This window comes from Natator depressus, chromosome 2, assembly GCF_965152275.1.
Source record: "Natator depressus isolate rNatDep1 chromosome 2, rNatDep2.hap1, whole genome shotgun sequence".
NCBI lineage: Eukaryota > Metazoa > Chordata > Testudines > Cheloniidae > Natator > Natator depressus.
This window is the reverse complement of record NC_134235.1, coordinates 259,906,860-259,934,370: the sequence shown is the minus strand read 5'-3', so window position 1 is coordinate 259,934,370 and position 27,511 is coordinate 259,906,860. Positions and strand designations below refer to the sequence as shown.

Genomic DNA, 27,511 nt, shown 5'->3' with positions numbered 1-27,511 from the left:
GTGCCCCGTGCAAGTTGGCCTGTACAAGAGGGAATTTATTCCAATACATATTTATATACACAACGCTACCCACACCTCTGGCTTCCTCCTCCCCACCCCCAGGGAGCACAAGGCCCATTCACAGCAGCTGCACTCCAGTCGACTGAGGCAATCCTCTCTCTGTCCCATGCTGGATGCAAAGACTAGAGTCCGTCCGTCGTCAGGTTCGGGGTTCATTTAGCCATCTCTGCCCCCACGGCTTTGTTCATTTTGTCCTTGAGGTAGGCTTCCTTCTGCCACTCCGATTTCAGCTCCAGAAACTCATAGTAGGGAACCTGCAGCAGAAGAGGGCAGGGAGCGGGGTCAGGACTAACAATGGGGCGGCCGTGCTGATCTCTCTTGGGGCTGGGCAGTGCTGTGGAGCCAGCTTGCTTGGCCCCGGTGGAAAGAGGCAGGAGTGATCAGCAATCAGCCAGGTGATATTGACCAGCCCCCAAAAGAGAGGTGGTCCCTGCGGTGAGGTGTCTAAGGGATCACAGCCCCAAGCCTGCCGGGGATGCAGTGACCCTTTGGACAACACTTCCATCATGCCCAATCCCACTGGCATGAGACTGCCTGGCTCTCCTCCGGGAGCGTGGTATTAGCACAGACCACAGGGGTGGGGGGGGGGAGTGTGTGTGTGCGTGCACGCTACAGGAGGCAGCCTCAGCTTGAAAACAGATCCCCTCTCCCTAGCTGCCTCAAGAACCACGTGGAGCAAAGATACAGCCCTTGAGAGTCTCAGCATGAGACTCCAGCAGAACCTAACCTGCTTGGAGAGGCAGTTACAATCAGCCGGTGTCTCCAGCCCACTCCAGGGATGGAGAGCTCTCTGGCCACCTCGCTGCAAAATGCCCGATGGGACCCAGCTTGTGTGTGGCTGGCCTGGGCTAACGGTGGACAGTATCTAGAGCGCTCAGCACCCCGCAGCTCTGCAAAATCTCCTATCCCAAAAGCAGTCATGCAACTAGACAGTGCACGGAGGACTAGTGACCCCACATCTGACCCCTCCAATGGGCGGCAGCCGCACCAGCTAAACTCATGCCCCGTGACTGCAACACAGTTAGCTCAGCACATGCTTTTAAAAATGCTTAGAAATAAATAAGGGTAGTGCTGGACGGAGACGCTGGAACCCTGGTGCATATGCGGAGAATGCACTGCGCCGGTAGCCGCTCCGCTCCGTGCCGGTAGCCGCTCCGCTCTGCGCCAGCCATCAGGGAGCAGTCTGCAGGCAGTCCTTGGCCCTTCTGCCAAGACCGCCACCGAGGGAGCTGCTGTCGTGGGGAGTTTCTACAACGCAGACGTGGGTTTGCTCGGAAAGGGGCTCAGACACCCAATCTCCTTTCATGCAGGCCACCACACAGCCGTAACAGCTGCCATGTGACGCAGTCCTCCGCCGTTCTGGCAGCTGAAGGAACATTTCCTTAATTCAAAGCAAGATCAGTACAGTCTCCTAGCCCGCACTGGGTGGCTGTAGTGTATTTTTATTCCCAGCACACAGTGATAGAGATGCGGGGCCCATGAACTACAGATGTTGCTGTGGCAGCCGACCGGATCGGTACCCACCAGGACAGAGGCGAGTACTGAATTTGACAGGGCTGCAGGAAAGTGACATTTCCTGGCTAGCCCTGTGTAGGTACTATGTTACTGTTCACTGTAGCATTGGCGCATCACCTACTGCTGAGGGGGGGGGGTCCACGCCACAAAGGTGGAAGAGCAGCTTGGGAAGCATGCAGAACAAGCAGGCAATTCACTGGCAGCTCCACCAATGTTGCTGGCAGCTGGCCGCCCGCTATTATTAACGGAGTACTTTGGTAGCAGGGCCTCTGGGGTTGCCAGTGGCTCTGACGCACATTAAAAAGCTGCCAGCCTCTGCCAAATCAGACACGCTGGAGCCTCTCATATACCTCTCCACGCCAGGTGGGGGCAGCGTCTTACACGGACGTTTGAAGGTTGTGTCTATTGAAGGCTCTGAAGTAGTTTGTATAAACGGTAACTTGCAGGAGGCCTTTATAAATCTTCAGCGCTTTAGAGGCATGAAGTGCTACAACCAAATACCAGCTATTATTATTAAATGGATAGGCAAACTCACTGCAGCCACTTCTGGGGTGGAGCACAGCAGCTATTCAATGGAGCACAGCAACAGTACAAAGCTAGTAGCGATGAATACAACACCCCACCCAAATTAACATCAGAGAGGCAACTATCTAAAGCAGAGGAGCTAAGATGCTGACTCTCCAGGAAGAATCAGGGGAGCTTTAATGAGCACAGGTTTAGCTTCTGATTATTTTTTTATTGGACACACAGCATTTCAAATGTTACATGGTCTAGTTCCTTCTCTTCACCCACCCACTTTATTATCACTTCCCACTACCAGGGCGTGGAAGGCAGACAAAGCACTGATTTAGAAATGAGGAATGAGGAGATGCTTGGCAACGAGGGATACTTAAGCTTGCAGCCGTGTGGAGAGGGTGCGATGTGTAGCCCGTGGAGAAGGCAGCTGGGCCAGGCGGGGAAGACCCACACTAGGCAGAATGTAAGTCACTGGTCTATAGATCCCTCAAGGAAGCCAGGGCCCCAAGGCAGCACCGCGAGAGGCAGTGGGAATTTTGGCACTAGTTTCAGATCAGGTCCTGCCTCAGGCTGTCGATATCGGCCACAAACTGGAAGGAAGCCGACTCTGCACTTGCTTGCTCTGGGATACGGTCTACTCAGCTGGCTTTAGTAACAAGTGAAGGTGGCTGGCGGGCCCAGGGAGGGTGGACGAGGGGAGCTCCGCATCTTGCTTTCGTGAGCCAACGTCGCTTCAGTTACCAACAAGCCTCAGAGCGCAGGCTTCCGCAGAGCCTACTGCTTTCTCAAGTGTGGGCTGCGGATTGCGGTCCATGGAGCAGTGGTGGGGAAAGGCACTGGGCTGGGACTCCAGTTCCTGGTTCTGCCACAGACTTTTTGAGAGCCCTGGGCAAGTCCCTTAGTCCATGTGCCTCAGATGCCCACTGGGGCGAGACTCCCTGGCCTGGGTTCTGCAGCAGCTCAGACTCCACGATCAGTATGGTCCCTTCTGGCCTTAAATCACAGTCTCTCTAAGATGGGGGATGATGCTTTGCTGCCCCCCGGGGGCTGAGAGAATAAAGAATGACTGAGGAGCACCGGCACACCGGGGCCAGACAGGCACCTAGACAGAAAGGTACTGAAAAAACAGAATCCTATCGTCTCTGCCTTTGGATCGGCAGCTTTCCCTCCAGCTGCACTGGAAGTGTGGGTCTAGAGCCGTCCCCGGGAAAGGGATCTAGTCATTTACACCAGGAGAAATCATTACAGCTTGGTAGGATTCCCCCTCTATATATAGCTCAGGGGAGCCAGAAGCTGCAAGGAGCTGGAAAGCCCTCCAAGGACCCACAGTGACAGCGCGTGGGCAGGGTGAAGAGAACAGGACAGGCTGTGGAGAAATAGCAGAGGGGGAGTTCCGTTGTGAGCGTCGTCTTGCTCCTCAGATACTTAGCGTAAGCGTTGCACCGAATGCAGGTGCTGTTGCAGTGCCTAGAAACTGGGGAGCTTTGACAAACGCGAGGAAGGGGGAAAGGAGAGGTGGTGTTGGGCAGGAATGAATCTGCAGAGAAAGAGGGAACAGGCTAATGTCTGGTCCACAGAAACAGTAACACCTTGTATTGAGATAGCACTGGAGGATGGTCGACCCCGCACTAACTAAGTCACACAACAGCCCAGGGAGCCAGGAGCAGTCCCACTGATTCCCGGGGGTTATCAGCCACCATTGTGGGTAAGAGGCACAGGCCCCTTGAGCAGATGCAGCGTCCTGGACCAGGCCATGGCTGACAGCCGCATGGTGTGTCTGCACTAGGGCTTTGCACTAGTGGTGCAGTTGCACTGGAGGCTGAAAACGCCCATGGAGACAAGGCCCAAAGCAGAGAGAGCCAGCGACTCGCCCAGCAGCACCGAGGGAGAGAAGGTCAGATCCAGGGTTAGACCCTTGGCGTTTCTGGCTCCCAGACACGGCTGATCAATGGCCAGATACTTTGATGGGCTCTCAGGTAAGTGCGGTTTATAGACTAGATTTTCTAGACAAGGACCAGGACCCCATTTCTACGGCACCTGGCACCTCTGCTGTGCCCAATCAATAAACAAATCCCCTAATAGCTTCCTCACACACAGGCCCACGGGTGATGCCCAGCAACCTCTGCTGGCCAGAGTTAAAAAGGCAACGCCCGAGCATTCAGCCTCATTCGAACATGGCATACAGTGTTGCCCCTCTGCTTCCAACCTCTTTGCTGGGACATTTACACCTGCCTCTCCAGAGAGGGGTGCTACCAACCACCTTCCTTCAGTACAAGCCTGAGCTATTACCCACAGGACGTGAAATAATGAATGACTGGTCCGCAGGCAGGCCTCCTGCCGGATGGATCAATGGGCAGGAAGAGGCAGGGCTGACATTTCACTTCAATGTCATCCCCCCCAACTCCCCCATCTTTGGGGTCTAGATCAACAGGTGGTGAGGAGAGGATTGTTTGCTGATCCCAGGGGGTTTGAGCCCAGGTGACCTACAGACCATCTCTCTGGACACGCAGGGGCGGAGACAACACTGGGTGCCCCACCCATCCCTCCGGTTGCCTTGACAGGCTATGCTTAGGCTGTATGCTCAGAGCTCTGCCCCTCCTCCGTACTCTCTCGCCACACTGAAATGTACGGGAGTCCCAGCTGCTGGGGCCAGAGGTAGCCCTTGATTATGGCTATTAAAGTGTCTTCAAACCAACAGCAGCTGCAGAACACACAGCACCCAAGATGCACGCTGGATCTCCACAGCAGAGTCTTCTCGTCACAATGCAAGACCCTTTAACAACTGGCCCCCAAGCTGAGCCAAAGCACCTCCTTGAACCCGCTCAGAACAGGGGGTCCCCAAGATCCACGACCATTGGAAGTGGGGGTGGGGGGTAACTTTCAAGCGACGGTGATTTTTGGGTGCCCAACTGGAGACTCCCTGCAGGGACTTCATTCTTCAAGGGCGGGTGCTCAGCACTTCCTGGGAAAAGGCCCCTTAAATTGGACATTTGAAAAAAACCTGGCCAATCACCTTGGCAAAGCGTTAGACTGAGCTAGGGACGGTCACATATCCCCAGAGATGCAGAAGAGACAACCAACAGGGCTGCTCCCCTTTGGATGTCAGCCCCTACTGCTGATCTGGGGACCACTTTAATATCAGTTACAGGAAGAGACCCACTAGGCCCCTTCCTTAGTCACTCCCTACAGCCCAGTCACTGGCCTCTGGCTACTCCAGTTTGCGGCTCCTCCCTGTTTGCCTGGGAAAACTAGTCCCCAGCTCTCCCTGGCAGGAAGTTCTCTCCTTCATCTCATCTCACTGCATTAGACTGACCCCCTCTCCTGCACCAACCTAAATAATCCCTCCCCCCATGCTCATTCTGCCAACCTTTGTCCCTGTAGTCAGCTCTGAGGCCAGGTCTCTTCTGTATCCAGCTCATAGTCCCCTTTCAGATCAGTCCCAGTGATGGTTTTGGCTGCTGCCTTTCAGGTAACTCATGCAATGAATTTGGATCACTGAGAGAGGCCACATTCCTCCCAAGGGGAGAGGGAGACTGGAAGGGCTCCTGGTCATGTTTACTGGGCTACCTTACACCACTAAGGTGCATGCTGTGCTGTTTGCCAGCTGTCGGGTAACGGAGGCCGAGCCCCAATTCATTCTAGTATTGGGAGCAGGGGGAGAAGGCCGTGGCCCTCACTGGCTACTCACATCCACGATCAAGAATCCAGCGGCTTGCAAGTGTCGTCGGGCCATGGCGAAGCGGCCCAGCAGGTCCTTGCTTCTGCTGCTGAAGTTTGGGAACTCCCACCTCAGGAAAGCGATCCTGTGAGGGAGACGCACACAGAGGGAACGGGGCAGAATGACTCAGGAGCAGGCGCACGCTCAAATCTATCACAATCGAGAGCGCTGTGTACCCTGGGCTCTGCAGGCAGGACGCTTTGCTGGCTCTGAGCAGCTGCCAAAGCTCCACAGGAACAAGCACTTGGCAATGCTACGAGCAGCCGCTCTACCCAGCTGTGATTGCTGCCTGCTCTGGATCGGACAGGGCACGAGCGCTGGCATGCTGGATCAGACCCCCGGCCCACTGACTGGCGTCCATTATCCTGCATGCAGCGGTCACCAATATCTAATCCTTCAGAGGACAGTAACAGGAGCATCGCAGCCTGTTCAGTTGTGCAGGGCTGCAAGTTTGGGGTCAGGAGCAGCAATACCAGGGGCCAGGGTCTGGGAGATTAGTTCAGGTCCTGAGGCAAGAGATCAGAGGGCCCCTGTCTGAGCATTTATAGGCACAAGTACTATGCCCAGGAGATTACTCAGCCCTGCGATTTGTTTGGTGTGTGTGTGAATATGAATGCTGGGGAAAGATGCTAGAACAATTTAACCACAGAATAAGTCCAGCAACAATGTGAGAGGGCAGTTTAGTCCCCACGGCCTCTGATGAGGGGCCAGTTACAGTGGCAGATTGATGTGGACACTGCTCCACCCGGCACTAGACCGAGATCGAGCCAGCCACTACTGACTAGAGTAGTGCTTCGTAGGTTTCAGTCTCAGCATCCATGCCGTTGCCGAGCAATGGGGCGCTAAACCTTGAAGGCCCAAGCAGGTTAATAAGGAGAAAGAAAGGGGCCTTGCTGGCTAGGGAGCCTGCCCTGCCCAATTAGCATCAGCATCTTCCCATACACCCCCTCCCTCTTCCCTAACTAGTGGTTCTACTCACAGCTGCTTGGGCTGAGTGTGGACATGAGCTGGGGGCTCACTCATTCCAGCCTGAGCAGGGGAAACGGGTATGGGTCCCCCCATGATCCCCAGCTGAACTTCTTTCCCAGTGGCTGGCTAAGGAAACTTTTAGATGAAGATGCTGGTTATCCCGATCAGCTTGTATCCTGTGTGTCTGTGGGGACTTCTAGGGAGGTGGGAGAGGTAGGGAGGGGACTCTTAGGAGCTAGGCAGCTTGAGGTTACCATTCCCCAGAGTCTGCTCACAGCGCCCATCTTCCTTTGCCCGAGTTTCAGTGGTCATGATGCAGCCGTGGCATTGCTGGCAGCGGGTCTGTGCCATGAGCTGCCAGGCCTGGCTGCCAGGGAGTTAATGCACCTGTTCTGCTTTCACTGCTGCAAGTGCAGAAACATCTCACCTCATCCTGAGCACTTACACACATGGCAGCCTTCCTCCCCTCACTCCCACAGAGCTGGGGCCGACTTAGACCCTTCATCCTGGCCTACATAGCAGCAGCAGGGCCTGATCTCTGGTGTGGCTAGGCACTCACCTCCTGGTGCCGCGGGGTGGGGGTTTTGTCCCTTCTGACTGGAGCAGGTAGGGGGCAGCAAAGTCCTTTATGGGGAGAGGCTGGTTGTCGCTGTTCAGCATCATCTCGGCATCTACACAGGAGAGAGGGGAAACCACAGGGACTCCTGAGGCCTGGCTGGCTCCTGATTAACATCAGTTGTTCTACTGGGCCACATCCCCAGGGAGATCTGATGATGCACAAAGACTTGCCTAGGCCCACCGGCTCACCCGTGAGAGGGGGACACTAACTGGCCAGCCGGGGTAGTGCCCGCCATCGAGCACCTGCCCTGCTACGAACCTACCCCTGGACAGAGTTGCATTTTGGCTTTGATTTGTTAGCCAATGGCAGTGGGTCCAGTAGGGCCATTCCACTGTGTCTTATGCTCTGTGTGGATGGTGGGGAGCTGCAGTCACACACAGCAGCCACCTCTCCTAGCTCATGGAGGGTGTCTGTAGCATGTTTTTATCCCCAGGGTCCAATGAGAGGGACATGGGGCCCATGAACTACAGGTCTTGCTGTGGCAGCCGGCTGGGCCAGTACCCACCATGGAGAAGACAAGTACTGAATTTGACATGGCTGCAGGGGGAGGGGGAAGCTGCAGAGTTCTTGGGTGGACCTGACAGCTGCTGTTCACACAATGGTACGGGAGGACAGGGCGTTTCCTCCCCGAGGTCTGCCTAGCAGCTCTGCAGGCTGGGACATAGGGACTGGTCTAGCCAACCCAGAGGGGAGACAATTTTCCATTTGCCTTGTCGCTTCCCTGAGACAGTCAGGCACATGGCTGAGAAACAGTGTGTTCCACCCTGTGCTAACTAACCACCAGTGATCCAGAGCCTTGGAGCTGGGGAGCATGGCAGGACAGAGCCTGTCCCCCTGTAGCCAGGGGGTAGAAAGGTCAGGTGCACTGGGCTCACAAAGCCAGAACCATCTGGCCCCATGAGCTGTCTCTGCTCAGGACTGGAATAGCAGAGGAGTCGGAGGGAGGTGCACTGGCAGGGCGAGGGGGCACCTCAGACTGATGCACACGTCAGGAGGGAGGTGCACTGGCACAGCTGCGGTGGGAGCCAGGTGATGGATCAGTGGGTGAACAGGAGGGCTGCATCAGGACTGCCACGCAAGTGGGTGAATGTCAGGAGGGAGGAGTTTACACGCCATGTGCTCTCTGGACAACGCAGGAGCTCCCCAGTTCATTCACATTGAAGTCACTGCAGCCCTGGGCTCGGGTCCCCAAGAACACACTCACCAAGCTGCCAGCCATAAATGGTGTGCACGTTGAACCGCCTGTTAACCTCGTCTTTGGCCACCCTGTTCAGCACCTCCTGCAGGCTGCTCTGTAGCGGAGAGGCATTCGTGTCCCTGGTTGGCTCCGTGGCACTCAGGGCCTCTGGCGGAAGGAAGGGCCCCTGGTAGCCCGGGCACTCCAGCCTGGCAGCAGCATTGATATGCATCAGTTTGAGCCTGTAGTTCTGTCCTCTGGGCGTCTGGTCGGCTGTTGGGTAAGAAGGGCAGCAATGAAGACCCGGCCCAAGGGAGGGGCCTGGACCGAGGCCTCAGCCACTCAGATCTCCTAAAAGTTCAACTCAGTCCACTTCATAGCAGGACTCAGGGCTTGTGGGCTCTAGCCCCACATCTGCCACTCAGGACCCGGTCCTGCAGGGCCCACAGTGACGAGTGGGATTATACGCTGGGGCTTGCCCATGACAGCAGGGACTGCACTCAGTGACCCAGCAGGTCCCACCCAACGCTATGTCCCGTTAGACACAGGTGCTGAACAACCTCCCACTGATTGCAATGCACACTCAGTACCTTGAGGGGGGCACCTACCCCCTGCTGCATCTAGCGCCTGATCTCCAGGGACTGGGCAGTTGCAGCTTTGGCAGCACCAAGCCTCTGAGGCGGGCTTTGAGAGAGAACGCCCAGGAGCACGGGGAAGGGACATGCGCTCTGCCCGGCACAGGGTCCTTGAGGTGTGTGGGATAAGATCCCTGTGCCCAGCTGCGATTCAGTGGCACTGGCATGGCACAAGCGTTATCACTGCCCCGTGAGTCTCCACGTCAGGAGAAGCTCTGTGCTACAGAGACGTGAGCACACAGACCCAAGCGTACCCGGCCATAGTCACTCCAGGAAGGAGCGTGCCCAGTGTTTCACATCATCACTAACAGCAGAAACCACACGGAAACCCCCACGGGCAGCACCACCCAAAGGGCGTCACTCGGCTAGACAGATGCCCCCTGTGGCAGACTCCGGAAGTGGCTGTTCTAACTAGAGGCCGTTGCCAACCCCCTCTGTGGTACACTCATGCTGAGAAGGGCTCACGGCCTTTCAGATTGCTGAGCTGGCAGAACAAATCTCATTCCCTCCCCCTTAGAGCAGCTTTGCAAACCTCACAGAGGCTGGGTGTCTGTAGCACGGTTTTATCCCCAGGGTCCATGAGTGGGACGTGGGGCCCATGAACTACAGGTGTTGCTGTGGCAGCTGGATGGGCCAGTATCCACCAGGGAGAAGACAAGTACTGAATCTGACATGGCTGCAGGGGAAGGGGAAACTGCAGAGTTCTTGGGTGGACCTGACAGCTGCTGTTCACATACGCACTTCCCAGACTTTAGGATTCAGCAGGAATGGGTGGGTGAGTGAGTGAGGAACAGAGCAGCAAACTAGCCTTTTCACATTACAGAGCTGTGCTCAGACTCCAGCTTCCAGGACAAGTCAAAAATCCAAGGCTGGTGGCATCAAACCACTCCTTGGTGAAGAGTCACCCACATCAAGAAATACACAGCGCCAGCGTGCCCAGGGCTGGGAGAGCAACGGGGGGCAGTTAAAGTGCATCAGAAGGGCTATGTGGGGCCAGGACTGGAGTAGCTCAGGGCGGTAGATCAGCAGGGATGCCCTCTGGAAGAACACTGTGGGGGAGGACACACTCAAGTCAATGCTATTGGCACTTCATTTTCGTGAGCATTACACTCACTTCCACCCGGGGCCCTCTCCATCACACCCACAAACCCAAACGCGAATGCCCAGCAGAGATTAGGAGCTAGTGCTGCTGGGTTAGCCACAGCCCCCATGCCCCACGGCCTGGCTACTGAATTACTGCTGTGCTTCCCACTTCCAGCCACTTCCGGACTGTCCTGGGGGTTATAACAGACAGCAGCGAGGCCAGCTCCCCATACGTGGCCCAGCCTGTGTGCCTCACCCATGGCCTGGACAGACTGATACCATCACTCATTCAATCCTTCACCTCTCTGCTGCGACTGTTACAACGGGGCCACCTGGTGGTGGATTTCTGACATGACATCTGTTGGCAATGGAACTGAAATTACATTCATCTCACCCATCGTGGGATGGGCAACGACCGACCGTCACCTGGGCCAGACAGGAACTGACAACCTGGAGGACAAAGGCGCAATACTCCCATTCCCAATCCCTTGAGCTGTCAGGTTCCCCATGGTCTTAAAAAGCTCCCGCTCTCTCCATCCCCACTGGCAGATACAGGCACATCCCAAGTCCTTGACACATCTACATTTACCCAGAAGCTGGCTATACAACTGCGGGGCCAGCACCCTTTGCAGGTAGGGAGTCTTTGCCTGCTGCAGCACACACAGTGACCACACCAGATCTGTCAGCAGGTGCGGGTCCAGGCTGTCCAGCTGGTCACCAAGCTTCTCATGGACCTGGGGAAGGAAAGTCACAAGCTGTCAGATGGGTTTCCTGGGCTGGGTCTTCCTAGCTCTGCTAGGAATTCAGAGGCCACTGGACCGATACCTGGGTGGCTTGGCCTGAGCACAGCTAGTGAGAGACATCTTAGCTAGAGAAACGCTTCTCCCAGCAGAGGGGGTATTTGCAGTCAAGGGATTTCTCTTATTTTGGTTCTTCGGAAACGTGAAAGTGGGCTGCCAGCAAGACTCTCTGAATGGTACGTTCTCTCTAGGGTTTGTTATTGCAGCGTTGCTACTACAGAGGCAGCACACACCGTGCTCATTGTACGCTTGCTGCTCTCTGAAGGGCCAAGAACTCACTAACAACCGGATCACTCCGTTTTTCGTGGGCCAGACAGCACCGAGGGCTGTGGGACTGCTTCAAAGCCACACGCGTAAAGAACACGGCCTTTGCCCAGGAACGAACGGGATGAGAAGCCTTGCATGCCCTCCCTGACCGCAGTGGGATGCCAAGTGTCATTATCATCCTGAGAACACCTGGATCAGTGTGTGCTGGCAGGATGTCCCTCTGGGTCCGCAGCAAGCAGCTGGGCAGCTTCACCACCGCAGGGCCTCTTACCATTATACAGAGGCTTTTTAGGCAGAGGCTTTCATGGACTCACAGAAATGTCGGGCTGGAAGGGGCCTCGAGAGGTTGTCTAGTCCAGCCCTCTGCACTGAGGCAGGACCAAATAAACCTAGAACACCCTTGACAGGCGTTTGTCCAGCCTGTTCTCAAAACCTCTAGTGACAGGGATTCCACAACCTCCCTTGGAAACCTGGTCCAGAGCTGAAGTACCTTTAGAGCTAGAAAGTATCTGCCTTGCTGCAGATTAAACCCATTTACGTCTTGTCCTGCCTTTGGTGGTCAGCATCCTCTTTATAACAGATCTTAACATATTTTTAATAAGCCAAAGTTGGTAGTTTATGGCTTAACAAACCCCCCCTTTAGAGAGAGCTTTTAATTCTGGTGTCTGTGACAACCCTGCAGACCAGGGCCCTCGATGATTGCATACAACAGGCATGGGGCGGCAAGGCAAGGTGCCCCAGGCACTGCCCTGCCACTGTGCCTCCCCCTTGCCCCGGAGAGAGACCCCATAAGGGTGAGTGGCCCCATGGAGACCAGGCAGAGGCCGGTAAGTGAATATGGAAGTGGGGAGTGGAACAAACCAGAGGAGGACTCCTGGAACTACGGACCTCAGACCATCCCTGCACTTTGGCTCCAGGGAGCTGGTCACTTTGGTATGCATCCGATGAAGTGAGCTGTAGCTCACGAAAGCTTATGCTCAAATAAATTGGTTAGTCTCTAAGATGCCACAAGTACTCCTTTTCTTTTTGCGCATACAGACTAACACGGCTGTTATTCTGAAACTTTGGTATCTGACAGCTCAGCAGATTGTACAGAGACAGTTAAGCCTATGGCCAGAGCAGGCCAAAGGACAGTGGGGGAAACTGAGGTGACGGTGCTGCAATGCCACATCCAGCCAGCAGGGGCTGTGTTGAGGCAGCAGCTTTGCTACAGGGTGGCTTAATGAACGAAGCATCAGGTCAGAAAGGCCAAGACTCACTGAAGCCTCTGGCTCAAGCCCCAGCAGAGTCAACTCAGCTCTGCACCCTCTGGGATGAGGAACTACACATCAGGCCGGTTGCTGCAGAGGTGATGGGACTATGAGGTAGCTGAGCTCCTGCCTGCTCTGTGTGAACAGGTAGAGAACACGTTGCCTAAAATCTATACTTCTGCCTGCATCTAACCAGCTCTCATGGTGCACCTGGGAGATGGGCTAGATTAGCCAGAGAGCTGGGTTAGATTAGCTCTGGGCTAGATCAGCCAGAGAGCTGGGCTAGATTAGCTCTTGCTCAGAATGCTACTATGATCATCCATGCCTACCTAGCAAATGAATTGTGAGCACCGTGCTGCCCTCGCTGCCTGGCTTGAGGTGTGCGGCTGCCCCAGCTCTGAAGGGCACAAGCAGGCATAACAGGCAAAGCATGGCATGCCAGAGACCGGCCGGTGAGTGCACAGGCACTGAGGCCTGGTCTAAAAGCTCCAGTCCCCCCAACCCAGATGTGCCCCTCTGGAGGGCTGTCATAGCCCCATTGCATTAAGTGATTATATGCCTATTGTCTCTGGGTGTATTACATACACTGGTCACCAGTACAGGCAGCAAGGAGCGCCATTCTCCTTCCCAGCCACCTGCGTCAGGATGACATAGCCAGGAGAGGGTTACGGCCTACCTGCCTGTCACGTCTCAGCAGGCAATTTAAGGGAAGGGGGAGTCTTTCTGGGGGGGCTTTTTCCTTGCCTCTCTCAGTCCCCAGACACACCCTTCCTTTAAATCCCCGGCCCAGTCCTGACAGGCAGGTTTGCCCGTAACCCTTTCCTGACAATTGTTTTACCCTATCGCATCATCCATAGTGTAGGGCCTCCAAGTCAATGCTTGACTGAAAACACTGAGCCTGGCACTTTGCCACGTGCAGCAGGATGGAGTGAGTGCCAGGGCCCTGCTTCCTGTTCTCAAGAGCTCAAATCCAAGGACTTCACTGAGCAAACATGAGCACTTACTCGAGATGACCTGCGGTGCCCCCCAGGTTTGAACAGACTGTAGATCATGCATGTGTTCTGGGAGATGGGTGTGTAACTGCAGGGCTATGGCATGGCTGTCATTTTCCTACAGAAGTCAGAGCTGGAGATATTCTGGACACCCCTAAGTCTGCAAGCTCAGATGTCTTCAGGAGATCTGCGGCCTTGGCAGACCTGGCTTCGGTTCTGATGTAGCCCGAGGGCATGACGGGGGACGGGATGGGCAAGGAACGTTACCATGTTAAAGTAGTTCTCGCTTCTGCTGGGCTGGAAGTTCAGGCGGGCGAAAGACAGGATGACGTTGCACAGCTGCAGCATGGTGAATCTGTCGGCATTGTCCAAGGTGTACTGGAAACCAGAGAGGGAAAGCATAAGTGTAGACCCGAACTGCTCCAAAGCAAACACTGACGCTTACAAAATCCAACCCATGGACAGCACTGCCCCGATGACGCAGGGCGGAAATAAGCCAAATGGCCCCTATGGACCGGTTAAGGATTTTGTATTAGCATCCAGCACTATATTCAAGGAGCACAAAGATACGGGGTGTAAGTATAAACTGAGATAGGCAGAATACCCCAGCTGTCCGATGAGAAACGGAAGCACAGACAGGATAGTCGGGGCTGAGCTGGGATTAGTTGCCAAGCAGTCCGGGGCTCCCCTCAATGATCCCCTCTCAGCGTTAGCTGCTACCACACCAGGCAGCCATATGCAGCGAGCCAGCTATGATGTGCCCCATACTGTAACCCCCAGCATAGAAGAGACATTGAAGCCACTTTTACTGACACATGCTGTCTTGCACTTAGCCAAGTCAAAGAGCTGTATGTGCTACCACTGAGCAAGGTATCAGCTTGGTATCATAGTGTTTAGACTTTCTAGACTTTACAAATACATCTCAGCATCATTACCCCATCTTACAGCTTGGGAAACTGAGGCAGAGGGGCCCAACAATGGCTGTTTCCCCCTTTCCTTCCCCACTCAAGTCTCCTCACCTGAGCGAAGGCCTCGAAGAGGGGCAGATTGAGCCACTTGAGGTAAGCGAAGGACTTGATGCAGCGCCCCACATCACCATGAGCCATCTCGGGCACGCGGGCGTGCAGGTCTGATGCCATCTTCTGGAAGACCTGGGTCTGGTGGAAATTCAGCTTTCCTTAAAGAGGCAGAAGAAATCAGCACCTGCTTAGGAGGAGTCAGCCGGGAGCTCCGAAGCACCAGTGGGAGCAGTGCAAGGGGGGAGCGGGACGTCTGGGGGGTAAGGCACAGGGGGGAGACAAGCAAAAGCATCAAGCTGTATTCCTGGAGAGGAAGAGGCTCTGGGTGAATGCTGTTCCCTCCCCACCTCGAAATCAGATCTTAGCCACAACCATACTCTTGCAACTATAGAGAACCAGGCCAGGCCTCTGCCCCAAGCCCGTCAGCCTCTCTCGATCACCAGGCGGTGCTGAGAAGGGATTCAGACTAATGATGCTGGCCTGTGCTGGGTGCCTGTGGAAGATTTTTATCCCCTCTCTAGACAGACATGGCATGAACTACAGGTGCTTCTGTGGCAGCTATTTGGGTCAGTACCCATCACTGAGGAAGAGAGCCCTGCATTTGACAAGGCTGCAGAGTGCTTCACACCTGATGCTAGCCTGACTGTAGGCTCATTAACTAATACCAAGGGGCAGCCTAAATCCCACAGGAGTACTCATGGTATCCACATTAATGCTGAGCCAGCCCACCAGGTGAAACTTCCAAGGGGAGAGTCAAACAGACAGCCCCAGATAGGCGCATGGGGCCCTTGTGTTTGAAATGATCAAGCAGCACTGTTACACTGATGTTGACGTAATCAAATCAAAGTACTAGTGGGAAGAGGTGTGGTGACAAGGGCCAGGAGGCAGGAACTTTGCAGTTGCTAGCTCAGCTTTCTCCGATTCCCTCTCTGGCATGTCACTTAACCTTTGGGGGCCTCAGCTGCACCAACTGCGTAATGGAGATAATATTCTATTTCCCCAGGGCTGTTGTCAATGTACTTAAAGTGTCTGCAAGATGAAAATAATTTGAGAGCAAAGCACTAGCATGTTCATTTGCCTTCCTAATCATATAAACAAACCCACGTGCACCATTTCAGAATGCAGAGCTCCATATATTCCCATTCCACTGGGTGCATGTCCCCGCAGCTCTGCACCTAGGGATGGTACTTATTTTAAATTCTTCATTAAATCCGAATAACTTTCTTCAACACACAAAGGAGCTTGTCTTGGCTGAGGAATAAATTCGCTACAAGCTTGAAGTTAATACTAAGCTGTATCCGAAAACAAAATTAGGATTTAGGGTGATGGATGCTACAGAAAACAGGGAACTAAAGAACCATCATCATAGGTGAGGAGTGTGGTGGGCAAAAATCCCCAGAAACAGACAATACCAAGGGAAGTGAAACAGTGTCAGACGGGCCAGGAGAGCTCTCCAGAAGACAGGGAGGGGGAGAAGAAAAACCTGTGAAAGTCCATCGGAGTAATACTGAACTACCGAATTCTGCCGAGTTTAAAAGTTTGGAAAAGAACTTAAGTTCAGTTATGGTCAGGGTAACAAAACCTGTGGCCAACTAGTACCTAATTACTGAACAGCTCTGCTCCAAGTGTTTGAGTCATACGTAAGCTACGTTTGTTATCGCTGCAGAACCACCGCAGCTCTGGGAGGGCGAGCAGGACTCTCTTCTGGCTCATGCCAACAGAAACTTTATCAAATACATTCTAATGACAGGTTTCAGAGTAGCAGCCGTGTTAGTCTGTATTCGCAAAAAGAAAAGGAGGACTTGTGGCACCTTAGAGACTAACCAATTTATTTGAGCATGAGCTTTCGTGAGCTACAGCTCACTTCATCGGATGCATAACGTATGCATAATCATATGATAAACATAATCGTATGCATCCGATGAAGTGAGCTGTAGCTCACGAAAGCTCATGCTCAAATAAATTGGTTAGTCTCTAAGGTGCCACAAGTCCTCCTTTTCTTTATTCTAATGGCAGAATTTCTGTGGCGATGCACGAACCAGCAAGAGCCCAGTAAGACTCTAAGACTATAGGAGTCCTGGGGCTGGCAGTCAATAGATTGTTCAATTCCTCATAGATGTTAAGGTCAGAAGGGGCTAATCAATCACTCAGTCTGACCTCCAGTATAACACAGGCCAGAGAATTTCAACCCATTCCCCCTGTACTGAGCCCAGTAACTTGTGTTGGACTAAAGCATCTTCCAGAAATGCATCCAATGTAGCTCTGAAGACATCAAGAGATAGAGGCTCCACCACTTCCCCTGGTAGTTTGTTCCAATGGTTCATCACTGAAATTACAGGAGAGATGATCTAGTCTAGACTCACTGAGAGAAGCAGGGAATGCTCTGAATGCCATTTCTACTGTCGCTTTTTAGAGTATAACCACCCCATCTAGGTAGTCGTAGTTCAGCCAGTTGGTCATGTGCAAGACAGACAATGAAGTGGACTGCTCAGCTGGAATCAGCCAGTTTAATAGAGGGGCTCGTGTCACTGTTTTACCTGGTAGGAGGATACGCTGCCCATTTATCTGGACTGTTACCAACAAGAAAGCAGCGTTTGTGATGTCCTGCAGAGGATGAGAGGCAAAATGTCTGCAGAAACCAGCAAGGAGGGATCAGAGAACTAAGAAACCCATTATTATACCAATGGGTGTGTTACTTTCTGCTCAAATTAATGTTGTTTATACCTAAGCATGCTATGACTAGGTTCATTATTGTGATGGATCAGAAAACTCTGATCTACTCTGTAGCTTGCAAACAGAGATATCTCCGAGTTAAGACTGAAATACATTGGCTCGCCACACCCAAGAGCACAGGCAGAGACCTACTGTACTATGTAGTATATTAGCCACTGGATAAAACAGTATCACTTTACAAATATTCCTCAACTAATACTCTGATGGAGAGAGATCAAATAATTTTGTAACATCACCCCTTTACGCCTAATTCCATCTGGGCAATCCAGTTCATTGCCAGTCCCACAACCACAGCACTTCTGGCCTGTTGAAACAGGCAGGTAGTAACACCTACCTTTTGCAAGTGGGGAAACTGAGGCACATAGGTTAAATGACTTGTCTTTGGTGACAGAGGGAATCCGCTGCAGAGCTGGGATTAGAATTTGGGAATTTCTGCCACTCTGCTGTGTGCTCAAAGAAGGACTCTTTCAAACTGTGAGGGTTTAAGTAGTTTTCTTTGAAAGCCTTTGCTGCTAGAAGTCTGTGGTAGATGTGGATGGTGACACTTAATGCACTATTGGAAGGTGCTTTGATATGAGGCTGATGAGCATGGTAAGAAACTAAACAGAACAGAAGGCAAAAGCTGAGGGCACTGTAAGGTCTGCATTGTAACTGAGAAAAATCAATTCCATTGTGGGTGTGTATTAGAGGTACCAAATAACTCGACAGTTAACTCTCCAAAGCAGGGTCAAGAGAGATTTCAACCCGCTGGGTAAAGTTATTTGTACTTGAATGTATGAGCGTAGGACTCAAGGTGGTCCTCCTCTTCCTCAGCCAGGACTGCATCATCATGGTACTGATGCTCTGAAGTCCTAGTTCAATGCAAAGACTGTGCTGCACTGGACTCTGCTGGTGTGATACTTGACTGAGTAGTTCAGGGGACGGCTGGACTCACTCACCATATGCAAAGGCCAAGTCCACAAGAACACTAGTGCTGAGGGTAAAGTGCTTCTGAACCAGATGGTAGGAAATGGCCCGGAGTAGGGGGACAGAGCGCCGGTTCTGGAGCGCTAAAGCCAACGCCACTTTCCGAATGTCCTCAGCAGTGAATTGCTCGGCTAATTCCAAAGCCTGCCAACAGACATTAAGCACAGAGAGTAAAGGTGGGATAAAGCAATTTACACGATTAACTGCTTACATATCTGACATTTCAAAGTATCTTACAAAACATACCCTCTCAAAGATCATTCAGCGCTGAAATGCTGGAGAAGAACACAGCAGATCACAGTAATAAACAGTATAAGAAATGATGTCAAAACCATTGTATCCAGGGGGAGAATTAATGGAGGCAGGACGTAATTACTTCTGACTGAATTTGGTCAGGATATCAGTGCTACATTGAATACTATTGCAAAAAATACTGTGGGATCTATTACAACCACAAGTGGCCAGTATGGGCTCAATACAGGAGTAACTGGGTGAAATTTAAAAACATAAGAATGGCCATTCTGCATCAGACGAACGGCCCCTTTAGCCTGGTATCCTCTCTTCCGACAGTGGCCAATGCCAGATGCTTCAGACGGAATGAACAGAACAAGTCAATTATCTAATGATCTGTCCCGTTGCCCAGCCCCAGCATCTAGCAGTCAGAGGCTTAGGGACACCCACGGCATGGGGTTGCATCCCTGACCATCTTGGCTAATCCCTGGGAGACACTGACCATTTATTCCTACTCTTTGTTTTCTGTCTTTTAACCAGTTAGTGACCCATGAGAAGACCCTCCCTCTTATCCCAGGACTACTTAGTTTGCTTAAGAGCCTTTTGTGAGGGACCTTATCAAAGGCTTTCTGAAAGTCTAAGTAAACTATATCCATTGGATCCCCTTGTCCATGTTTGTTGATCCCCCTCAAACAAGTCTAATAGATGGGCGAGGCATGATTTCCCTTTACAAAAGCCATTTTGACTCCTCTCCAACAAATCGTGTTCATCTACGTGTCTGATAATTCTGTTCTTTAGAACAGTTTCAACCAATTTGCCTGGTACTGAGGTTAGGCTTATGGGCCTGTAGTTACTCGGATTGCCTCTGGAGCCTTTTTTAAAAAAATAAATGACCTGTCCTATGCAGGAGAGGAGACTAGGTGATCGAACGGTTCCTTCTGGCCTTAAACTCTGAGCATCTCAGTTTACATTTCATCCAAAAGATTACAGCGCTCTAACATTAAGGGTTTATGTTGGGCTCAGCCCCATGGGATCTGAGCTTCTAAACCAATGCACCAGCAAGGTGAGTACTGACAGAAGGGAAAGAGTAACCCCTACTGAATCATTAACACCATTTCCTGGTGTTTCCCTTGGCATCTCACCTATTACTTACCTTACCCCACTGTGTTTAATTTGCTACCTGGCAAAATCCCAAGCCAACCAGTCTAAACTGTGGTATTTTTATTAGCATGTACCAATGTCTGCAGCAAATATTTATCCCCAGGGTCCAGAAAGAGAGAGACGTGGGGCCCATGAACTACAGATGTTTCTATGGCAGCTTTTTGGGCCAGTACCCACCATGGAGAAGGTGAGTACTGAATTTGACATAGCTGCAGTCAAACAACCACTTAGAGACCTCACTGGTGGTTTCAATCTGGGGAGCGTTTCCTCAGCCCAGATCACATGCCTGAAGGACATCTAGTAAGCAATGAGCTAATCCACGGGCACAGGCCTGCAGAGCTGTGATTCACAAGCCATCTGATTCAGAACCAGGCTGAACTGGAAGGAGAAAGGAATGGAAAGAGAACTAAGGTAACATTCCTTTTCTCCCCATCTGTGATGACTTAAATGGGGGAGTCTCAAGGCAGCGTGCCCCCACAATGAGCAGATTCTGCAACTCTGTGCTCAGATCTCAGTGGAGCTTGGCCCTGGGGGTGAGGCAGGCTCTTTACAGAGTCTCACTATGGAGCTATTTCAGTAAAGCGTAAAGTAAACCACAACAGTTCTCTCCTTAACCTCAGACCAGATCTGTGGGTCGTTTGGCTTCTCAGATTCAGGATCACTGCTTTAAAAAAAACAACAACATTCTTGGGGTGGTGGTGGGAAAACATTCCAGATCAGAAAAGACCCAGGAGGCCCGAGGGAACATGCTGCCATGCATGCCTGACGTGCTGTATAAATGCCTACGAGCCCTTATTTGTGAACAGATTTTTTTAATCACTTGACAGCCCTAATTTTGCTGAACTTTTTTCCCTTATGTATCCAGCACATTTAAGGTAGTTTATTTAAATAAAACATGTAAAGTTCTGTTTTTGTGCATTTGCAATTAAATGTGAATTTCCATCCAAATACAGCTTGACACAAACTGCAAGTAAAAAATTGATCATCTAGGAAGAGAGAAATGCATCATTCATCATTCTCTTGTAATAAATGTAAAAATTAAGAATCTAAATAAATGTAAGTTAAGCTATATCACTGGTTCAATATCTGTGTATAGATAGAGTTTATCCTCCTGGTTAGCAAAATGAAGCACCAAATTTGACGTAGAGGCCATATTTAGTTGCAAATCAACATGTTTCAATGATTACTAGCCAAAGAAAATAACTAGAAAGTACAAATGGAAAGCACAATTAAAGTTACTGATTTAAATCAAGGCTACCTGCTTGCTGATTTAAATCATGATTCAAATGGGAGATTTAAAAGGATTTATTTAAATCAATCCACCCTGCAGGAGACTCACGCATGTCCTAGCTGCTGCCTATACCTTGTCCTCCAGCCGGTCCATCAGGGTCTGCGAGTGGTGCCCGACCTTCTTCATCAGTGCCACCACAGCTCTGGTGTCCCCAATCTCCGTCCAGCGCAGCTCCAGGTGCTTCACCACATCGCTCAGCAGCTCACTCTGATCCTCCGTGTGCTCGCTGGCTGCTATGTACTCTGCCAGGGAAGCAATCTGCCTGAAGTTCAAGCGTCTTAACCGCCAGCGCACCTCCTGCTTCACCGATCTCAGCTCCCTTTTATTCCTCTCCAGCCCCAGAAGGTAGAGGCTCTTCAAGAGGGGCAACAAAGAGCTATTCCAGACCCGGGAAAGCTGGGCAGCAAAGAGGAAATATGGGAATGTTGTTAGGCACAAAGGAGGCTGTAACAGAGCAAGAAGTGGAGTTAGAGACTAGAGGGTTCATCAGTCATCCAGCATTGGCAAATGCCAGACGCTCCAGAGGAAGGCACCCCCGAAAGAGTGGTTTTAGTGCTCCCGTGTCTACACTCCACATTCACTGCCCCTTTTACTTCAGTCACAGCCTGCAGCTTTCCCAGCAGCATGAGCAGCTGCTATGTCCAGCCCTGGTCTGGAGACAGAGCAGTGGCGCTCTAGTTTTCCCAGGGCTGAGCTTTCATCGCCTTTAGTGTCAGTCAACATTTCTCTCTCTTTTTCCTCTATGTTCAGACCAAACTCCCCTCCCTCCCCCGTGTACATTCCACAACTGCCTCATGACTCCAAAGGCACAGGGCACTTGCGGCTCTTCTCCAAGGAGAAACTGATGATGAAGGTGAAAGGCCATCATTCTTATGCTTCCAGATCTTGACTATATGTGTAAGATCCAATGACCCAGGTCACCCACAGGGCAGCGTAGGGCTATCACTGCTGGGCAATGGGGTCAACTTGGCAGTTCCAGTGAAAAAAGCTAATAGGCAGCTGAAAAAAAAACAAAAAACAGAAGCCCAAAGTTGCACGGATGATAATCTAGCTTCTAAAGCACCTTTCATGCTGAAGAATCCCCACGGGTTGTGCAGAAAACAAAAAAAAAAAAATCACCAAATTGCAGCCACCTCTGGGGTGGAACATGACAGCTATCTAACAACATGACAAAACAGTTTAAGGAAACAGAAGAATCACTTCTCAACTTGAAGCTGCAGAAGGTATCAAGGGAAGTAGACTGTAATGGCTCAGATAGAATGTGGCCAAGGTGCTCTACCAGTGCTCTGGCAAATGGTACCACAGACACCGTAATAATCAAGACTTCGGTCTTATGACTTGTCAGAAACTTGGCGCTTCAAGTAGCACAGCAGCCTCTCAGAGCCATGCTTGGACACTGACTCAGGCTGATGATCACCACTGTAGAACAGTAATTCTTAGAGATCTCAGAGTGGATTGCAAAGGGTCTGTAAACAAGTATCACCCATTAGGCAGCTGAAGAAACATATCATGACCTACCAAAGATCACACAGGCCACTGGCAAGCCAGGAACAGAACCTCAGTATTCCCACTCTCAGTCTTGTGCCCCATTCAGTCTTTCAATACAAATCACCAACACCATTTCCTGCAGCACTTTGATACCAAATTCCATTGAGAGACTTCTGTCCAACTGCTGGCCTGGTCCACCCCTACCTGTCTTTTGATATCTCAGGGCTTGTCTACATGGGGTCTTACATCAGCTTAACTTTAGTTTGTTTGAATTAGAGTGTCTTGTGCCCACACTCACCTTTTTTTTAAAATCAAGTTATTTAGTAATTTAGATGGCAGCAATTAATCCTCTTTGGAAGAGAAGTAACTCCTCATTGCAGTGAGTTTATTTGCTTTAAGGTTCGTGTGGACAAATCCTTAACTATTCTGCTTCTGGCAATCCTCCCACTGCCATCCCACAGTGCACTGCTTCACACCTGGATCATCCTGTCTATGGATCTGTCTGTGCACCTTCACTGCTCCACGGTCATCTCAACCAGATCCCCATTTAAATGCTAGCACACAGCTAGGTGTGGCACTTTCTGATAGCAGTACTGAGTAGCACAGAGCAGTGTGGCATAACAAAGTAGTGTGAATGCCACTCAGTTAATTTACATAAGAACGGCCATACTGGGTCAGACCAAAGGTCCATCTAGCCCAGTATCCGGTCTTCCAACAGTGGCCAATGCCACGTGCTCCAGAGGAAACAAACAGAAGAGGTAATCATCAAGTGATCCATCCCGTCACCCATTCCCAGCTTCTGGCAAACAGAGGCTAGGGACACCATCCCTGCCCAGCCTGGCTAAAAGCCATTGATGGACGTATCCTCCATGAATTTATCTAGTTCTTTTTTGAACCCTGTTATAGTTTTGCCCTTCACAACATCCTCTGGCAAGGAGTTCCACAGATTGACTGTGCGTTGTGTGAAAAAATACTTCCTTTTGTTTTAAACCTGCTGCCTATTAATGTCATTTGGTGACCCCTAATTCTTGTGTTATGCGAAGGAGTAAATAACACTTCCATATTTACTTCCTCCACACCAGTCATGATTTTATAGATCTCTATCATATCCCTCCTTAGTCGTCTCTTTTCCAAGCTGAAAAGTCCCAGTCTTATTAATCTCTCCTCATATGGCAGCCGTTCCATACCCCTAATCATTTCTGTTGCCCCTTTCTCAACCTTTCCCAATTCCAACATATCTTTTTTGAGATGGGACGACCACATCTGCACGCAGTATTCAGAATATGGGTGTATCATGGATTTATACAGAGGCAATATGATATTTTCTGTCTTATTATCGATCCCTTTCTTAATGATTCCCAACATTCTGTTAACTTTTTTGACTGTTGCTGCACATTGAGTGGATGTTTTCAGAGAACTATCCACAATGACTCCATGGTCTCTTTCTTGAGTGGTAACAACTAATTTAGACCCCACCATTTTATACGTATAGTTGGGATTATCTTTTCCAATGTGCATTACTTTGCATTTATCAACACTGAATTTCTTCTGCCATTTTGTCGCCCAGTCACCCAGTTTTGAGAGACCCTTTTGTAGCTCTTCGCAGTCTGCTTGGGACTTAACTATCTTGAGTAGTTTTGTATTGTCTGCAAATTTTGCCATCTCACTGTTTACCCCTTTTTCCAGATCTAAGTGCACCAAATTGGTGCACTCAGAGCAAACAAATGAATCCAATTTAACATCCCCATGTAGGCATGCTCTTAGGGTGCTTCAGTATTTCTACTGATCTATACCAGGTGTCTGTAGCATTCTTTTATCCCCAGGGTCCAGTAATAGAGACATGGGGCCCATGAACTACAGATATTGCTGTGGCAGCCAGCTGGGCCAGTACCAACCACAGACAAGGACAGTACTGAATTTGACATGGCTGCTGTAGTTTAAGAATAGATAGTGGAGAACATAATGTAACGTGTGAAACCCACTCTCATTCTTATTTTACTGAGATTTCATTGGGCTAATCCAGGGTTCCACGTGGCTGTTGAGAGCTGGGTGTGGATTCAGTGACGTGCCCAAAGGGGAAACTAAAGTTCTTAACATGGCTACAACACTGCTGCTGGCAGAATTCACCAATGCTCAGTCCAATTCAAACTTTATTAATCCTTGTGCTGCTGTTCACCGCAGCCCCGTGAAGATAACAGAACTTAGCAGGGCTCTCTGAAGCACCATTGCCTCGTGTCACCGATAGGGGAGGCAGCAGCATAATCTCAAAAAAGAGACTGCAAATTGGGAAGGCAATGTTGTGTCTGCTAGGCTATCACCCCAATCCCTGCCCGTGCCCGCCCACTGGGACGCATAGCACCCACAGCCACTACAGCCATTGAACACACAGAAATGGAATACCCAAGTAATGTTGCGTTTTTAGTTGTTTCCAGTGCAGCAAGTATTCTGCTTTTTGTGAAAGCAGTTGGTCACTCTGTCTCCTCCTTCCATGGGCTCTGTCTGTCTCAGCTGGAAGTTAGGAGAACCAACATCATGTGACCAGCCAACTCTGCCCAGGCCACCAGCTCAAAGCAGCAGGGAAAGGGGACTTTATCTGCTTGTTCTCCCGTCACACTCCTCCCTCCAAGAGCACCCATCCGTGGCATCATGGGAACGTACCTGGCTATTTAGAATGTTGAGCACTTGCTGGAAGCGACTGTCCTGCAAGATGCTCTCTGTTTCTAGTTTCTTGTCCACCACGAGTCGGGAGAGTTGGATGACCACTGCGGAGGCCTGGTTCCCATTTAGAGAGTGATGTTCACCCACGTTCAAGAGATCTTCAGGGCTAGAAGCTGATTCAATGAGTTCATCAATCTCTCTGTGCTCTGGATGTCGGCTGTACACTTGCTCCTTGACTGAGAGTTTGTCTGTTTGCCTGGAGAGGCTTGAAGTGTGTAATGAAGCAAGAGCTGCCTGAGGTAGAGCTCTTGCTACCACTGTCTTGGATGCTGGTGCTAACAGTGAAGTTGGGGTCGCGAGGGGTGCGAAGATGGAGCCACCAAAGAGCCGACGACAACAGCGTTGCACCAGTCTGGCTGCCATGACACAGCTAGAGCTATTGGGAGGGAAGAGGAGGGGGACAAAACTGAACTGGGGTCAACTCCACATTTCAGAGGCCCTACAAAAGGAAAAAAACCAAAACACTTTAACAAAAGCATATTTGAAAGTTAAAAAAGAAGAGGGAACTGGATGACTCTAGGGCATAGTTTTTTCCATCAATAGCCTGGTTTGAATCTAGCCCAGGCTGGTAGTGACTGAAAATCATGTGTCACATAGGCTATGCCTACATTTGTAGTGGTGTGTAGTGTAGACACACTACACACCCAGCTAGCATGGGTATAAACAGCAGTGTAGACAGTGAGGCACTGCTTAGGTAAGTAGAGTACAAACAAGCCAGAACCTTGGGGTCTTGTACCCTACATGGCTCTCTACACGCACAAGCAGTGCATCCCACCTCTACTCGGCTCTTTTTAGCAGTGTAGCATCCTTGCTGCCAGAGCACTTCCCTGCTGCCTCCCCTCGGCCAAAGCCTTTCACAGCCACGTGTAGCTACACACCACAGTGGGGAAGCAGCCCGTTTTTCACTCTGGCCCGTAGCTACGTCTACCCCACGTGCTGCCGCAAGCGTAGACAAGGCCTTACGGACACTCAACTGCTCTAGAAGATAAAGTGTAGTCTCATGTTGGGAACTGTCAATGAATTTCAGCCCTGTTTGTTTTACATTCATTCATGATATTTATATAGCATCACTAAGGTCTGGGCCCGCAAGAAACACTTCCTTCCACTTTCACTCATTTATTCACAACAATCAGCCTAAGTCTTAGGCACATTATCAGTAACTTAGTTGAAATCGAGAGCAATTGTGGGGAGGGGGAACCCATGAAAATTTAAAACTGCCGCTTAGAAGTTACAGTGAAAATCGAAGGTTGGTATTAACTCCCATTTGCGACCACTGACATCCATCATAGGATTGTATCTACTTCCTATCAATCGCGGCAATACCTGAACACTGCCACAGTACTGCTGTACGGTTTGGCTCTGAGCCCGCTCATGTAAGTACCCTGCTCCGTCACATGCACTCTGCAGGCACAAAACGCGGATGGTACTTCTGGGTAGCCTCTCCTAGTCCTGCCGAAGCCAGTTGTGAAATCACCGAGAACGGGCTTCTTCTCCCCTGACCCACAGGCCAGCTCCTCCGGGGCAGCAGCAGCACATGGAGGGACACGAGGCCCCGCTCTGATGGACCCCCACCCCACGCCCCTTGTCTGCACTGGATCGCCGGCTTCCCGGCTCCTACGGACAAGCGTCCCGCCGAGGCCACCTCTGCACGAGGGGCACTTTGCCAGCGTAGGGAGCCCTAGACGTTATTTACCCACAAATCAGCCCCAGCCCCAGGGGGGAAGCTCTGCTCTCCCCCGGATAACGGGTGCCGCCCTCGGGGCCTCTCCCGGCCCAGCGGCGCGACGGGGAGGCAGCCGGGGAGGCCCAGCCCGCGAGGAGCCGCTCAGGCCGAGACAGGGAGGGAGCCGGGGGCAGGTCAATGACACCAGGGCGAGGCCCAGGGCCCGGCACGCAGGCCGGGCGCGGGGCGTTGAGCGGCGGCCCGCACCCGCCGGGCGGAGAGGGGAACCGGCTCGGCCACAGCCCGGGGCCCCCCGATTTCTAGCCCAGGCCCCCCTGCGGCCCGGATACACCCCCCGCCCCCGGCCGGGAGCCGGAACAGCCCCAGGTGCGGCGGGACCGGATCCGGGCCGGCACGCGGGGGGGAGGGGAGGGGGCGGGTGACCACCCCTCTTCCCGGCGCCGTGACTGGCCCGGTCCGGTCCGGTCCGGTCCGCCGCCCCTCCCCCAGAGCCAGGGAGGCCTCCGGGGCCGGCCGCCAGCCAGCCACTCACCGCCCCGCCTCAGCAACCGCCGGCCCCGCCGAGCTGACCTCGCCCGCCCGCGCCCGTGGAGAGAGACAGAGCGCGCGTGAGGGGCGC

General features: G+C 51.7%; 1 protein-coding gene and 6 non-coding genes across 9 annotated transcripts; all 7 read right to left on the bottom strand.

The window, feature by feature from the left end:
- TBRG4 (transforming growth factor beta regulator 4) lies at positions 1-27,511 on the bottom strand. 3 transcript variants are annotated; one of them, XM_074946469.1, is made up of 11 exons: positions 27,425-27,511; positions 25,149-25,647; positions 21,075-21,398; positions 18,292-18,463; positions 14,621-14,778; positions 13,869-13,979; positions 10,882-11,026; positions 8,602-8,847; positions 7,338-7,449; positions 5,780-5,894; positions 1-314 (listed from the first exon to the last, which is right to left on the bottom strand). In XM_074946469.1, the coding sequence occupies exons 2-11, from the start codon at positions 25,569-25,571 to the stop codon at positions 213-215; spliced, it is 1,908 nt and encodes a 635-aa protein (XP_074802570.1). In that variant the 5' UTR covers positions 25,572-25,647; positions 27,425-27,511; the 3' UTR covers positions 1-212. The 3 variants fall into 3 exon arrangements, with proteins under 3 accessions (XP_074802570.1, XP_074802572.1, XP_074802571.1); XM_074946471.1 differs by having other exon boundaries at positions 27,463-27,479; XM_074946470.1 differs by lacking the exon at positions 27,425-27,511 and adding an exon at positions 26,532-26,548.
- LOC141983580 (small nucleolar RNA SNORA5) lies at positions 1,484-1,621 on the bottom strand. The gene has a single exon (XR_012638419.1). It is a non-coding gene; the product is annotated as a small nucleolar RNA SNORA5 (small nucleolar RNA).
- Positions 7,802-7,939, bottom strand: LOC141983577 (small nucleolar RNA SNORA5). The gene has a single exon (XR_012638416.1). It is a non-coding gene; the product is annotated as a small nucleolar RNA SNORA5 (small nucleolar RNA).
- On the bottom strand, positions 9,754-9,890 carry LOC141983579 (small nucleolar RNA SNORA5). The gene has a single exon (XR_012638418.1). It is a non-coding gene; the product is annotated as a small nucleolar RNA SNORA5 (small nucleolar RNA).
- On the bottom strand, positions 15,108-15,235 carry LOC141983581 (small nucleolar RNA SNORA5). Its single transcript, XR_012638420.1, has one exon. It is a non-coding gene; the product is annotated as a small nucleolar RNA SNORA5 (small nucleolar RNA).
- LOC141983576 (small nucleolar RNA SNORA5) lies at positions 19,786-19,925 on the bottom strand. Its single transcript, XR_012638415.1, has one exon. It is a non-coding gene; the product is annotated as a small nucleolar RNA SNORA5 (small nucleolar RNA).
- LOC141983578 (small nucleolar RNA SNORA5) lies at positions 24,285-24,422 on the bottom strand. The gene has a single exon (XR_012638417.1). It is a non-coding gene; the product is annotated as a small nucleolar RNA SNORA5 (small nucleolar RNA).

Coding starts and splice junctions, on each gene's coding strand:
- TBRG4 (XM_074946469.1), bottom strand. CDS start 25,571: ATGGCAGCCAGACTGGTGCAACGCTGTTGTCGTCGGCTCTTTGGTGGC. Junction 14,779..18,291: donor GGACTTGGCCTTTGCATATG/GTGAGTGAGTCC, acceptor TGCCTCTTTAAG/GAAAGCTGAATTTCCACCAG. Junction 13,980..14,620: donor TCTTCGAGGCCTTCGCTCAG/GTGAGGAGACTT, acceptor TCTGGTTTCCAG/TACACCTTGGACAATGCCGA.